General features: G+C 54.3%; 1 protein-coding gene across 2 annotated transcripts in view; it reads right to left on the bottom strand.

Annotated features, from left to right (window-relative positions):
• Nucleotides 1-11,682, bottom strand: part of GMEB2 (glucocorticoid modulatory element binding protein 2) — a 14,095-nt gene extending 2,413 nt beyond the window's left edge. The window contains exons 1-6 of one of the 2 annotated variants that reach the window (XM_009328429.1): nt 11,505-11,682; nt 6,607-6,704; nt 5,728-5,855; nt 4,130-4,233; nt 1,785-1,942; nt 16-87 (exon numbers count right to left, since the gene is read on the bottom strand). In XM_009328429.1, the coding sequence (XP_009326704.1) occupies nt 16-87; nt 1,785-1,942; nt 4,130-4,233; nt 5,728-5,855; nt 6,607-6,704; nt 11,505-11,608 (664 nt within the window). In that variant the 5' untranslated portion in view covers nt 11,609-11,682. Of the gene's footprint in view, nt 1-15; nt 88-1,784; nt 1,943-4,129; nt 4,234-5,727; nt 5,856-6,606; nt 6,705-11,504 lie in introns of those variants that run through there. The other variant, XM_009328430.1, reaches the window with a different exon arrangement.
• Between the last annotated feature and the right edge of the window lie 763 nt (nt 11,683-12,445).

Here is a 12,445-nt window from a genome sequence, read left to right as displayed (position 1 = left end):
GATCCCAAGCCGTACCTCCGATGCTGGTGCTCCAGTCACTGGCATCCTCACACGTTTCTATGGTAATCGTAGCCGGGGATCCGTTCACTGCAACCAATAGCAAAAAAGAAAAGAAAAAAAAAATCCCAAGTCCTGATTTTTCTCTGTATTTTTCACGGGCTGTTTCTGAGGGAAGCACTCCCTTGCTGCATTTCTGTGACTTCTCCTTTTTATGGCACAGGAGTGCTTTTATTTGAACTTAGCTCTCAAAGCTGAACGGAGGGAGACTCCCAAGTGGCTGGTGAAGCTGCACGCGGTTGCTGTGCCAGCAGTACTTATTTTTCCACACTGGAGTGCAATACCCCGGGGATTACTTCTGCAACGCTTGCACAAGAACACAGGCCCACGAGCAGCATTTCCCTCCCGTTCCCCCCTGCACACACACTAGTACTGCTTAGGGCGAAAGTCAAACAGATTTAGAGTCTGATTTTTTTGGCAACCCTTGTTTGCCCAGCTTACAGTTTGCAGGACTGGGATGCCTGGAGGGTTTCTAAAGCCTCGAAGGGGAGAGCAACCCCCCGCTGCGCAGGGGGTGCCGGGGGGCTCCCTCCCTCCCTCCAGCTCTGCCAAATCTCAGCGGTTTTGTTACCATAGAGCCGGGGGAACCAGCGTCATTCGAGCCGTGCGCAGGAGCGGGATGAATGGGAATCTGGCCAGAGACCTGCGGTGCTGTGCGGAGCGTCTGTAATGCTCAGCCGCTGCCATTAAATCCAATTACTCTGCAGCCTTCAGGGCTCTGGTTATCCAGAGCAGTCCAGCGGCGTGGGAAGCGTCTCCCCGTTAGCGGGCTGATAGCCACGTTTAACGGGAGGGCTTGGGACAGGCTGCGGCTCTGGAGCCCGGGGAGGCTGCACCGTGCACCGGCTTCCCCACCACACCACCGGGCCGTGCCGCCGAAGGCACTCCGCAGGGCCGGCCAAGGGGCTCAGCCTGTCCTTGCTCTGCTCCCGCGGACACCACCAGGAGCTTGGGGTGTGGGGCTCTTTGGGGGCTGTTCTTCACTCTCAGAAATGTAAAAGTACTTAGAAATTAGAAAGCTTTCCAATAAAATAGTTGCCTGTAATTATAGGTCTAATTAAGTTTAGGGCTACAGTTATGTGGCTGCAACATCATTTAAATCCAGTTTTATAAACCACATGCATGAGTACAGACAAAAAAAAAAATCTGTTGTATCCCCTGGTTCTCTTTAATCTTTCATCAGACAAACCCAGTAATAATTCAGCCAGGGAGCCTTAAATGAAAATCCCTAAATTATTCTGGAAGAAGTCAGGTTAGAGCCGGGGGGAGGAGGGACTCCTACCCTGGCACCCTGTGCAGCAGGAGAAGCCGGGCTGATCCCTGCCTCCCGGGACGAGCACTACGGACACAGTGCCCGACCGGCAGCGAGGACAGAAGGGAACTTCATCAAGCAACGACTACTGTTTTCTTACAGATTAATTGCGGTCTTCTGCTTCAGCTACACAGTTTGGGGTAAGGCAGGAGGCCAGAAGGGCGGCTCTTCGGGTCATGCAGTGTTACAGAGCAACTAGGTGAGTTACTGCATCTCTGCCGAGATACTCTAACAACGACTCTGCCTAGCTCTGCTATGGGGAATCCTGCAACAGAGCAGGGAGAGAAAGCAGAGGATAAAACAACCCACAAAGCCAAAAAGAGAGGCAACCGTAAGGGGCGTTGGTTACGCGGCATTCGTTGTGCTTTAATGCTTCAAAGCCCCTGTTTAGGGTGTGAGGAATGGCTGGATGTACCATCCGCAGAAGCAGGAGTGAGAGGGATGTACTCCGTCGATGTCTGGCTGGTCAAGGACACCCTGGCTCCGGTCAGGTCGATTTTGGTGCTCCGGCAGGTGTTGGAACAGATTTTCGCGTGCTGGTAGAAATCCAGCTCCCCCGAGTCCATGATCTTCCTGAAAGACAGGGAGCAAGCACAGGGACAGGCACGTCAGCGGGAGCAGAGAGCTCCGAGACGCAGCCCCTGGCAGCCTTCACCCCCAAACTTCTCAAAGTCCCAGATGAAAAGCAAAAGCCGGGAGAGCAGGCAGAGGCAGCAGTCTGAATTTTCCTTGACAAGTCCCCCCGTGTCCTGACCTTAGAGGCAGCATTAACTAAGAGTTAATCAGAACAGCATCCACAGCCTGCTCCGTACTGGCCACGCGCACAAACCCGACAACCACGCAATACTCCAGTGGTGGCAAAGCCTTTCAGGAGGCTGGGATGGGGAGAAAAAAAGCCCATCGTGCTGTAGCTGCGGTAAAGGACTGGAGCAGATTCCGCTTCTGACCACTTCCCTGCCACATCCCGCATCCTCCTGCAGGCTGGAGGAGGGGGAGCGGGACTTCAGCCCTCTGAAAAGGTTCCTCTCCAAGTCCAACCCAGAAAGGATGAATTTCCTTAGTCCAAGAAAGTCCTTTTCCTTGCCACCGGAGCACTCAACTTGGTCTGAGAGGCTCAAAGGACACATGAGCTTTTCCTAAGGATATATCCCTGTGAAACTAAACATACCTTGAGAAGCATCAGGACAAACCACACTGCTCTCAGCAGATCTGCTGGCTAGAAGCCTTCAGGGAAAACGTACCGTTCAGAGCCCAAACACTTCCATTCCCGTAATGGCAGTGGAGTGGGGAGACCTTTTCCCCCATCACCCTGGGCCACGCTCCCATGCAGCAGTTTTATCCCTGCCCTGTGACGGTGAACAGGGTCCTCCTCCCTGGGATCTCCCGACCTGCTCTGAGGACACCCCCCGCCTTTGTACGAGCAGCACACACCTGCCCCGAGCGTGACCACCCATCCTTGGGGCTCCCCATGGCAGAGGCAGAGCTGCCCCATCCTGCTGCTCTGCTGCCTCCTAAGAGCAGGGCAATGCTTGGCCTCCAAACAAGCTGGTTTCAGAGCTGGTCCCACCTCTCCGAGCAGGCTCTTCTGCACGGGGGTCTGTAATTTTAACTAGGAACCCTCGCTGGGACTGATGAACTCCTGGTTCGTTTAGGGAGGAGGGAGGAAGGAGAAGAGAAGGTCCCAGTCTGGTCCCACCAGCTCCTTCCCCCCGTGTGTGCCTGCAGCTTCTAGGAGAAGGGTCGGCTGAAGTCTCAGTCCAGGGCTGACAGTAAGAAGTCTCTTCCTTCCCTTTTTGACTCTACACCTCGCAAAAAGAGATGGGGCATAACCCTATTTATAAACTAAAATAAGGTCTCTCAGCTTAAGCAAACGAGGTTGCAAGATTGGCATATGTGATCTTCCCAGTCTAAGCAAGATGTCTCCAAAGCATCACCAGGCTTTGCTGGCCAAGACCAACCTGAGCTTCCCGAGACTTGCTCCCATGGGCTGCTGGGCTTGCCTTCCCCCATCCCTTGTGAAGTTTTTTTTTTTTCCTTAAAAGACCTGCCTTGCCAAAGCATAAGCCTATTATACAAAATCTACGTGGAGCAAAAGCTGCTTAGAAGGAATATGGGAGACGCCTGCATTGAAGCAGAAGAATACAGGCAAAGGCAATGTCACCCTGTGACAAGAGCATAAACCCACTGACAATTCCTGGGGAAAGAGGTGATGCATTTTCATCCTGCGTACAGTCAGAGACAGACTTTAATTAAATCACAGTCTCAGGCTGGTGTTCAGGAAGACCACAGAACTAAATTGCTGTAGGTAAGACTAGAGGAGAGAAATGCTTGCATAAATAAGCTTTAAATAAGCTCTTGGCAAAAAATGAAGTGATATAAATACTGTAACGGGAGCGTTAGTTCATGACCAGACTTCCATTTGGTAGGTCACACTGAGAACCCATAGACAGCATGGCCCAACCACCGCCGGCCATTAAAATTTTCAATGACCTTATGCCAGCTGGGAACTCGGTGTCCTTCAAGTCCTAAAAAGACCGGGGAAGCATTGGTTGCCCCAAATTATTCCCTAGGCACAAGGATAAAGCAAAGCTATTGGGCAGACCACATTTGAGGCCAGGCTGTTAAGACAAACGTTCCGTGGCGCATTCGCGCTCTCAGCAGCAGAACAACCGTGCCAGAGGCTCTGTCCCACCCCACCGTTAGCCCCCAGAAAGAAGAAGTCTCCGCTGTTGCTCTGCAGATAAAAAGGAGGAGACTAACCGGAGCATGATCCCGTTCATCCGGATTGCCCGCTTCCAATCCTTCAGGGTCGACTTGCCCGCCAAGTGGACAAACTCCTTGGGACTAATTAGGTGATCGTCAAACTGCAAGAGGCAGAAGTGCAACATCAGTGTGACAAGCCATAAAATGACGAAAGTGTGCCCCGCGAGCGTGATTCAGCAGCGGAGCCAGGCTGCCCGGACGGCATTTCCCGGTGCCCAGCAGTGGAGCTGCACCACAGCCTCAACGTGCTGTTTAAATAAAATAATAGCACCAAAACAGACGGCCGACACACACTTCCCCACCTTAGAGAACGTTGACCGAGTTAAAAAAAAATTAAAGCCAAATATTTCTTTCACGGATGGTTAGTTAACAGCTGCTCAAAGCCAAGGGTTTTGGGGGGGGGTGGTGGTGTGTGCAGCACAGAGGAGTTCACTCAATGCCCAACCCAGGCATAACAGCTGGGAAAAACACCCGTAGCTTGTGCAAGGTGTGGGTGAACAGCAGCGAGCTGCTCACACTCCCACTAATGAGCAGACTCACAACAAAAGCCGGGCTGCCGCCGGTGACGTTTGGCTCCAGGGGCACGCTACGCCCCACGCAAACGAGGGAAGGAGAAGCCCGTTCGCCCTTTGACCTCCTGCTACCGAGCCCAACCATCGGTATCAGCGAAACCTCCGGCCTCTCTCACAGCACACACCCACTTTTACTGAAAACCAGCTCTAGGGAGTTGGCATATACTGTATCAGCAGCCAGCTCTTCCCCCTTCTTTTATTGCCCTACGCACCCAGTTGTGCCTGAAGCCATGAGCTGACCTAAAAGCAACCTGCAGAATCAGGCAGGCCTCTAAAAAGCTGCTTTACGGTCCATCGCAGAAAGGATTTCCCAAGTCCAGGCTTCCTCTTTTCAATGCCCACGTTGACCAACATAGAGCTCGCTCACCATTACTCATGAGAAACGGCTTCTCTGAACAAGTGCATGGGCTTCAGTGCAAAGAGAAGACCGATTTTAGGCAGCAGCAGCAGCATTATCTGCAGCAGTACCTATCCTCTGCCTCGGGGATGGAAAAGGCCATCTCTCCTATGAAGGGCAAGGACCATCCTTTGGAAAGCCCTCTCGCAACGGAGCCCAGAGGAGACACTCCCTCAGCAGGGTATTGTTGAGTCCATGTATAAATGCCAGCGACGGCTTACGACAGCATCACACACGGTATGGTCCTGGAAATGAAAGTTTGGCCCTGCTCCCCAAATTCATGCAAATTTTAACCATTCAACCTATTCAGTAGGTCCCTTACCAATAATCTCAACAACTTCACAACTCCCTCTCAAACTGAGCAGACACTGGAAGCGCCCAAATTTCTCAAACTCTCCAATAATGCAGTTAAATTGAGGCAGCATCTCTCCACCCAAGACTGCTCAGCTTGGCCGAGAAGACAAGTATCAGGTACAACAGCACCAAGAACGTCCTCCTCTCCCACCGTGATGTGGTTCTGTTGCAAAGCAGCTTACCAAAGCTCATCAAAACCAGGACAAGCCAGGTGAGCCTGCAACGCAGGCATGGAAAGGCACGAGTCCAGCGTCAGGAACCTTTATTCTCACCTGCACACACTTCACGTTGATCCCAGGGCACACAAACTTTCTCCAGATGAGGTTGGCTTTGCTGTCCCCGCAGGTGATGGGGTAGACAATCTCTGCCTCCAAACTGTCCTCATCTTCAGCCATCTTCACTTCTCACAGGGAACAGAGGAAGGGACAGATCAAAAAGAAACGTGAGTCGCAGCCCCCGACTCACCACCCTGACGCACACATACAGTGATAAAGCAGTTTTGAAGCTCAGGATTAAAAAAAAGAAATGTAGACGATGCTTGGTGGGGTGTGTTGGGGTTTGTGGCCACCATTCACTTGCACTTTGTTACTAAAGCATCCAACCACCCAAATTCCTCAGGCAAAACAGTGCAGGCAGATTTACACCGATCCGGCCACAGCTGAGCGTGTGAAACCTGAGAAGTCAGTGGCCAGGGCTGAAAAAATTCAATTCTTGATAAAAATGAAAGGAATGATGTTGTTCAGGTAATTACACATTCACCTTTGGTTCTAGAGCGCAACTGTTTTTAAGGTGACTCCATCCCAGCTGGTTACAGTCTTTGCTCACTAAATTCACTTTTACCTGTAACCAAAGCCAGCGAGTTTGCTGCAAAACCGACATCCCCATCGCAAGCCGGAAGGGCAGGAGCCAGCGACGGCCAGACACAGGGTCTCATCCTGCACCAGGAGAGGGCAGCAGCAGCCCAGCCAGCAGCTGCCAGCTCCCTTCCCACCACCCAGCCCCTGCAGCTCTCCGGCCTCCCCTCGATGCTGGGGAGAGCATCCCCAGGGCCATCTGCACAGCAGCGGCCGGACCCCCTCGGCCGGCACCAGCGCAGGGGTGGTGGAGCTGGCACGGCTGAACCGAGGGGCTACGGCACGGGCTGAACCTACCTAGGACCGCTTCCTTCAGATGTGTGGAGGCTGTAAAGGCAGCAGCAGCCGCAGCAGCTGCATTTTCGGTCTCCAGCGTGTCTTCGTTTATGTCACCGCTGGTAAGAGAGTCGGAGAGGCAGAGTTAAGCCACGTGGATGTGCCACCCCCACACCCGACGCCCCACGGAGACATTGCTTCAGAAGTCACTCGGACTACGTTTTCCCCACAGGAGCTAAAAGTCGGCTCTGGTTTTGAGAGGCTCAGCTCCATTTTTCCGTAGGGAGGTGAAGAGCCCCGCAGCCGGCAGGACCGCTGCCGGCAGCCCAGCCGGCACTGCCTTGCCTCCCTTTGAACCCCAGCCCCACGGAGCTGCCTCCGGCGCAGCCCGTGCAAGGGAGCTGGCGTGGAGGGATGCTGTCAGCACGGCCCCTCGCTCAGAAGTCGCTGCCAGCCTCTGGCAGCTTTGCCCGAGAAGATTTCCCCAGGAAAAACACAGGCGAAATACGCTGCCGCTGTCTGGGCGATGGATTGGCTGAATCCGCCGGGATGCTCCCAGGAGCAGGACCTCAAGGAGCCGCAAACACGCTATAAAGGAGTTCGACAAACCCTAACAGCGGATCCATGAGCAGAGATAACATAACATGAGCTACAGACCCTCGCGATCCAGCCTCTGAGCCTCTTACAACTCAATATACCCATGATAATAACTAATAGCTGGCTATCCGACTGTTTTCATCCTCCCCAGCCCGGAGATCTCCGGCTTCTCTCGCTGCTTTGCCGACGGAGACGCACAGCTGGTCCTGCACAGCATCCGCACCCTCACTGCTCGCCCCTTCCAGCTCTCGCTGCGGCATACGGAGCCCCAAGCCCCTCCAACGAGCTTCGGTGCACGTTCAGACGGGAAAGGCATTTAGGGCTGTGATCTGGGACACGCTCCTCACCCCCTCGGCTGCGAGGGTTCCGGATCCGACCTGTGCATCACGGCCAGCTCTCAGCATGGACCATTCCTAATGGGTTTTAAGATGTGCGTTTGGTTTTGTTATTGAAGGTGTCTAATTACTGTAGCAAGCTCGTCCTGCAGGGGCGGGGAGGGAGAACAGCTAACTTTTCACATACTTCAGCACATAAACTTCCTAAGGAAGACTGTAAGGAGAAAACAAACCTGAAATCTACCCCAGTTTGGTACAAGTGAATTAAAAGAATGGTCCTAGTGACTCACCGGCAACCACATTTCCCACCCGCGGTGCCACCGGGACAAGCAAATTCAAGAGCAACTGGTTTTTCCATCCTGGCCTCCTAACACACAGCTCCGGGGCGGAACTGCAGCTTCAAAGCACCCCTCCCCTTGCCAGCTGCAGGGCAGGGACCTGATGGGGAGCAGCACCGAGATAAGGGAACCCACGCGGGCGGCAGCTCAGCCTCACCAGGTGAGAAACTCGGGAGATGCTGCTTCAGAGAAGCGAGAGCTGAAGACAGCCCCAGCCGTGGAAGAAAGGCGCCGCGGGACGTCACGCTGCCTCTGCAGCTCGCGGCCACCAACAACCCAGACCCCTGGGAGGGAAAGGCGGTGGAGAACGCGAAAGGACTCGGAAAGGTAAACTCGGAGCCAACGCATCTGCACACGGGTGAATATCACAGAAGTGGCAGTCTGACACGAGAAAAATGGAAGAATCGTAACCTGGTTTTTCTTCATCAGTTTGCCGCTTGGTTCCTGCATTGCTCCAGATGCATTCGGAGAAAAGCCAGCAATACCACTTCAGCAGGGTGCCAGGGCTGCAAGAGGCAGCAGCCACCCCCGACGTGCAAAGCCCAGCGCTCCACAGCCCTGACTCCGACCTGCCTCCGCCTGCCACCAGATCAAAAACCTCCACCGACTTACCTAGAAGCAGCACCCCAGCAGAAAGTCAGCGCCTGAAACAGAGCTTCCTCCAGGAGTCCATCGCATTTGCGCCGCTCCAAAAAATGACCCCAAGACATGATTGGATTGGGAGAAATAACCCAGCCCATGTCTTAAACCCCATCCTCCAGAGAGAAACAAGCCAACCAACTTCAACAGCTTGCATAAAAAATTCAAGCAACTAAAGCCTGCGTCTGCCATGGAGATGTAACTGGGGGGGAAAGAGAAAAACCACAGGAAAAGGTGAGTTTCTCCACACCGCTTCCCCCATCCCATTCCAGAGGAACAGACTGAGGCAGATGCAGGAGAAAACTCAAACACCTTCCAGGCCCCAGCGGTGCATCCCACCGAGCCGGTCCTGCCTTCACCGGTTGCCATGACGAAGCCGGGGGAGGACGGCTCTCATCTTCCTCCCCGGGAGGATCCATCAACCAGATGGGAGGAAGGGAGAAAGCGCGTGCTGATAAAGCAGCGGGCTTGTGTCTCCTTTCTCCTCCGCTCCTGCCTCGCCTGGGAACTTGAGAGGAAAAAAAAGTCTCCACCAGAAACCTGCGCTGGGGATGCTGATCAAAAACACAAGCACCTCATCAGAGCGTCGAGTACAGATCCCTTCCAATCGCAGATGGAAGGGAAAAGCTTCTTGCTGATTATTACTATCTTCCCATTTCCCTCTGCCTTTTCCAGTCAATCTTAAAACACATGAACTAATTAAGCTCTTAACCATTGGTTGCATTTTTTTTTTTTTAAAGAGCAAAACCATACCCAAAGGAGCACTAGAAAAAGGCATCAACCCCCAAGCTGAGCTTGGTTTCTAAGCGCCACTTAAGACAAGCTGAAAGCCCGCTTCCCGTGCGAGCGGTGACCGAGCCAAAGCCGAGGAATCCCAGCCCGTGCCTGCAGCCGCTTTCCTTACGCCAGCTGGGGCTGCAGAGGGAAAACAGAGGGAGAGGGAGCCAGCGCCGCTACGGCGTCTCCCTGGGAGGAGCGAAACCCGGCGGAGGCAACCGTCCACGGCTACGGAGAGACCGTGGGTGGCTCATGCTGCCACCCACCACCAGCCCCACAGCCCCGCTCGGCGAGGGGAGTCCCAGCAGCCGGCGCAACGGGAGTCGGGCAGGCTTTGCTCCGCAAGCCCGAGATCCACGTCCTTCCCATCGACACGCTGCCGTCCCGGAGCACGGGGGAGCAAGAAGCCTGCCCACCAGCCCTTCTCCAGAGAGCTGCACGGAAAACCCTCAGGGAATCTCCTAATGCCCGCTAAGATATGCTCCGCTCGTAGCTGCGATTAAAATAAAAATCATCCTCTCTGCTGTGTAGAGCTGTCCCTGCTCCTGACCATCCAGGGGACACTGGGAAGATGAGAAAAGGTTTCCAGAGAAAAATAGGAAAGGAAATAAGATCGAAAGGAAATCAAACTGATTGAGCCAGCCTCTGTCATGATCCATGTTCCCGGACAACGCTGCGCTGCTGCACTTGGGTCTGCAAAGGCTCAGAGCCACATTAAAACCAGAAACCGTTCTGCATCCAAGAAAAGCCACATCCCAAGTTTCACATCTGGCTGCTTCTCCACCGAGGGAGCTAAGGAAGTCACCGTGGGCCAGAAAGCAAGAGGAGCGGGGCCTTTCTTCCCCACCATCACCCGCTCTCTTGGGAATGGAAAAGGCTCTCGGAAGCGCTCGCAGACCCGGGATGCGGAGGAGGAGCAGGGCAGCTCCTGCCCACGGCGTCCCCACTGCCTGCCCCAGCGCTGACGGCTCTCGTCGCTGCCTGCCCCTGCCCGTCCCTTACCAGAAGTTCATCTGTTAATGAGCTTTACACCAGTTACAGCAGAACAAGGGGAATGGCGCCCGTGCTGTAATGTAAAAGCCGTGCCCTGCCCCGAGCCACAGGGAACTGACACAGAAACAGCAGGGCACGCTTGAGGAGAGGAGACAAATGTCTCCTTTTTGTGGAGAGCAATACGCAGCCGCTCGCTACCCACTTATTTCGAGTGCAGGGGCTTCTGGATCAGACAAACCTGCCCGGATCCAGCTCCGGGTGTGAACTTGGATTTTCTTGCCCACCAAAAGAGCAAAGCGCTAAAATGTCTCTGGGCACCGTCCCGCAAAAGACTGTAGAGAAATAAAGCAAAGAACCCACCGCTACACGGGCCTTCAAGGTACCAGCCAGGCACTTTGGCCGTGGAAGCAAAGACTTGACCGACCTGCAGCCGAACAGACCAGACCTGAACGAGCAGCAGTCCCGGAGCCGAAACGCCAACAAGAAAGGCAGAAATTGGGCAAAGCAGCAGCACTTTAACAATCAGACACATTCACTCCGGTTTTTTGAGCAGTGTCTCTCCATTCAACGCCACGTGGTTTCAAGGCCACCTCTCTCACTCCTATTGCCGGCAGCGGAGGTTCCCGCAGAGCTCTGCCGAAAAACACGGCCCCAAACCCGCCTTGGGAAGAGGAGCCCTGCTGCACCGCACTCACCACGCCGTGGACAGACTCATCTCTTGGAGGTACGCCGCTTAGTGAAGCAATCACGAAATAAATAGCAGAAAAACATTGATTTAGCTACTGGTGTCCTGTTCCAACGGGATCTGTGTTCATTCCAACATCCACATCCACTCAGAAAAGATGCTTTGGTTTGGTTTTGGGGTTTTTGTTGGTTTTGATTTTTTTTTAAAGACATTTTCCCCCATCCATCCAAAACAAACTGTCGCATTGTTTTTTATTCTGGGTAGCCCCGGCTTAAAACCACCGGTGGTAACTCAGCTTTAACAGAAAAGGTGGAGCCTGCTCTGCTCCACAAGCTCGGAGCTGCAGAGCCCACAGCCCTGGGCATGGCCCCAGGGGCGTCAGCGAGGACCTAACGAGGAACCGGAGATTGCCCAGACGTCGCTGAGGTCCCCACCGTGAGAAGTGACGCAGGAGTAAGTAGTAGGTGATTAAATACACCCAGCCCAGCCGACTACGACCACGGGCGCGAGGTTTTCCAGCACGTCACCTCGGCGTACGCCGACCCCGCCTCTTACCCGTGCTGGGACAGGTTGGTGGTGACCAGCACCGTTTTCACCTCCTCCACGCCGCCTCCATCCACCGCGCCGTCAGGCGTCGTCACCACCACCACCTCCTCCATGTGAACGCTGACGTCCGGCTGACTCCTCGCGAGGCGGGAGCGGGCAGCGACGGGCAGCCAGGCGGGAGAGCCCTCGGTCACCGGCTGCCTGCGGAGAAACGAGGGGAAAGTCCCACGTGAAAAGGTCTCTCTGCTAAAATCGGTGGTGGAAAGACCATCGGTGCGGTGGGAGCAAGGGGCGAGGGGGCTGCAGGGAATCCGCGCTCCTAAGAAGGGGGGGGGATTAGCAAATCCCCAGCCGCTCCATCCCAAGAGGAGGGATGAGGGGAGGCTCGTAACCCAACGGGCGGCTCTGCAGGCTGGGTGAGGGCGATGGGCACGGGGAGAGGCAAGGGGCAGGAAGGGACTGGGGCGCAGGTGGCGAGGGGCAGAGCGTGGGGGCGGATAGCAGGCAAAAAAACGGTCCTGGCAGTCACCAAAGACTCCACGAAGAGACACGGTTTGAAGGTGCGTTTCCAAAGGTATTTCAAACTATCTCAGAAGGATTTCACGCTGTTGGAGGAGCTCAACACCGCCTCCTCCATGGCAGAAATGGGGACCCTCCTCTCCTCCAAAGTCACACACAAAAAACCAAATTAAGAAAGCACTTCAAGCCTGCAGAAACAAAGTGTCATCTGAAAACTATTTCAAAGCCTGTGTTTCTAAGAAATCAGCAATAGATTTAAGACAGCATTTAAAACTGACTTCAGCGCCCACCCCTGCAAAGCCGGTATTTCATGTGCAGGAGGAAACCTGGGGGGAAAAAACCCAACCAGTTAACCAAAGGCACAAGAGCCATCCACCTTTACGCTCTCACGGTTGCACTACATCCCCGGCTGCTCCAGCCTGGGTACCCAG

This window comes from Pygoscelis adeliae, unplaced genomic scaffold, assembly GCF_000699105.1.
Source record: "Pygoscelis adeliae isolate BGI_AS28 unplaced genomic scaffold, ASM69910v1 Scaffold287, whole genome shotgun sequence".
Lineage (NCBI taxonomy): Eukaryota > Metazoa > Chordata > Aves > Sphenisciformes > Spheniscidae > Pygoscelis > Pygoscelis adeliae.
The sequence above is the reverse complement of the archived record's forward strand: the minus strand, read 5'-3'. Positions and strand labels throughout refer to the sequence as shown.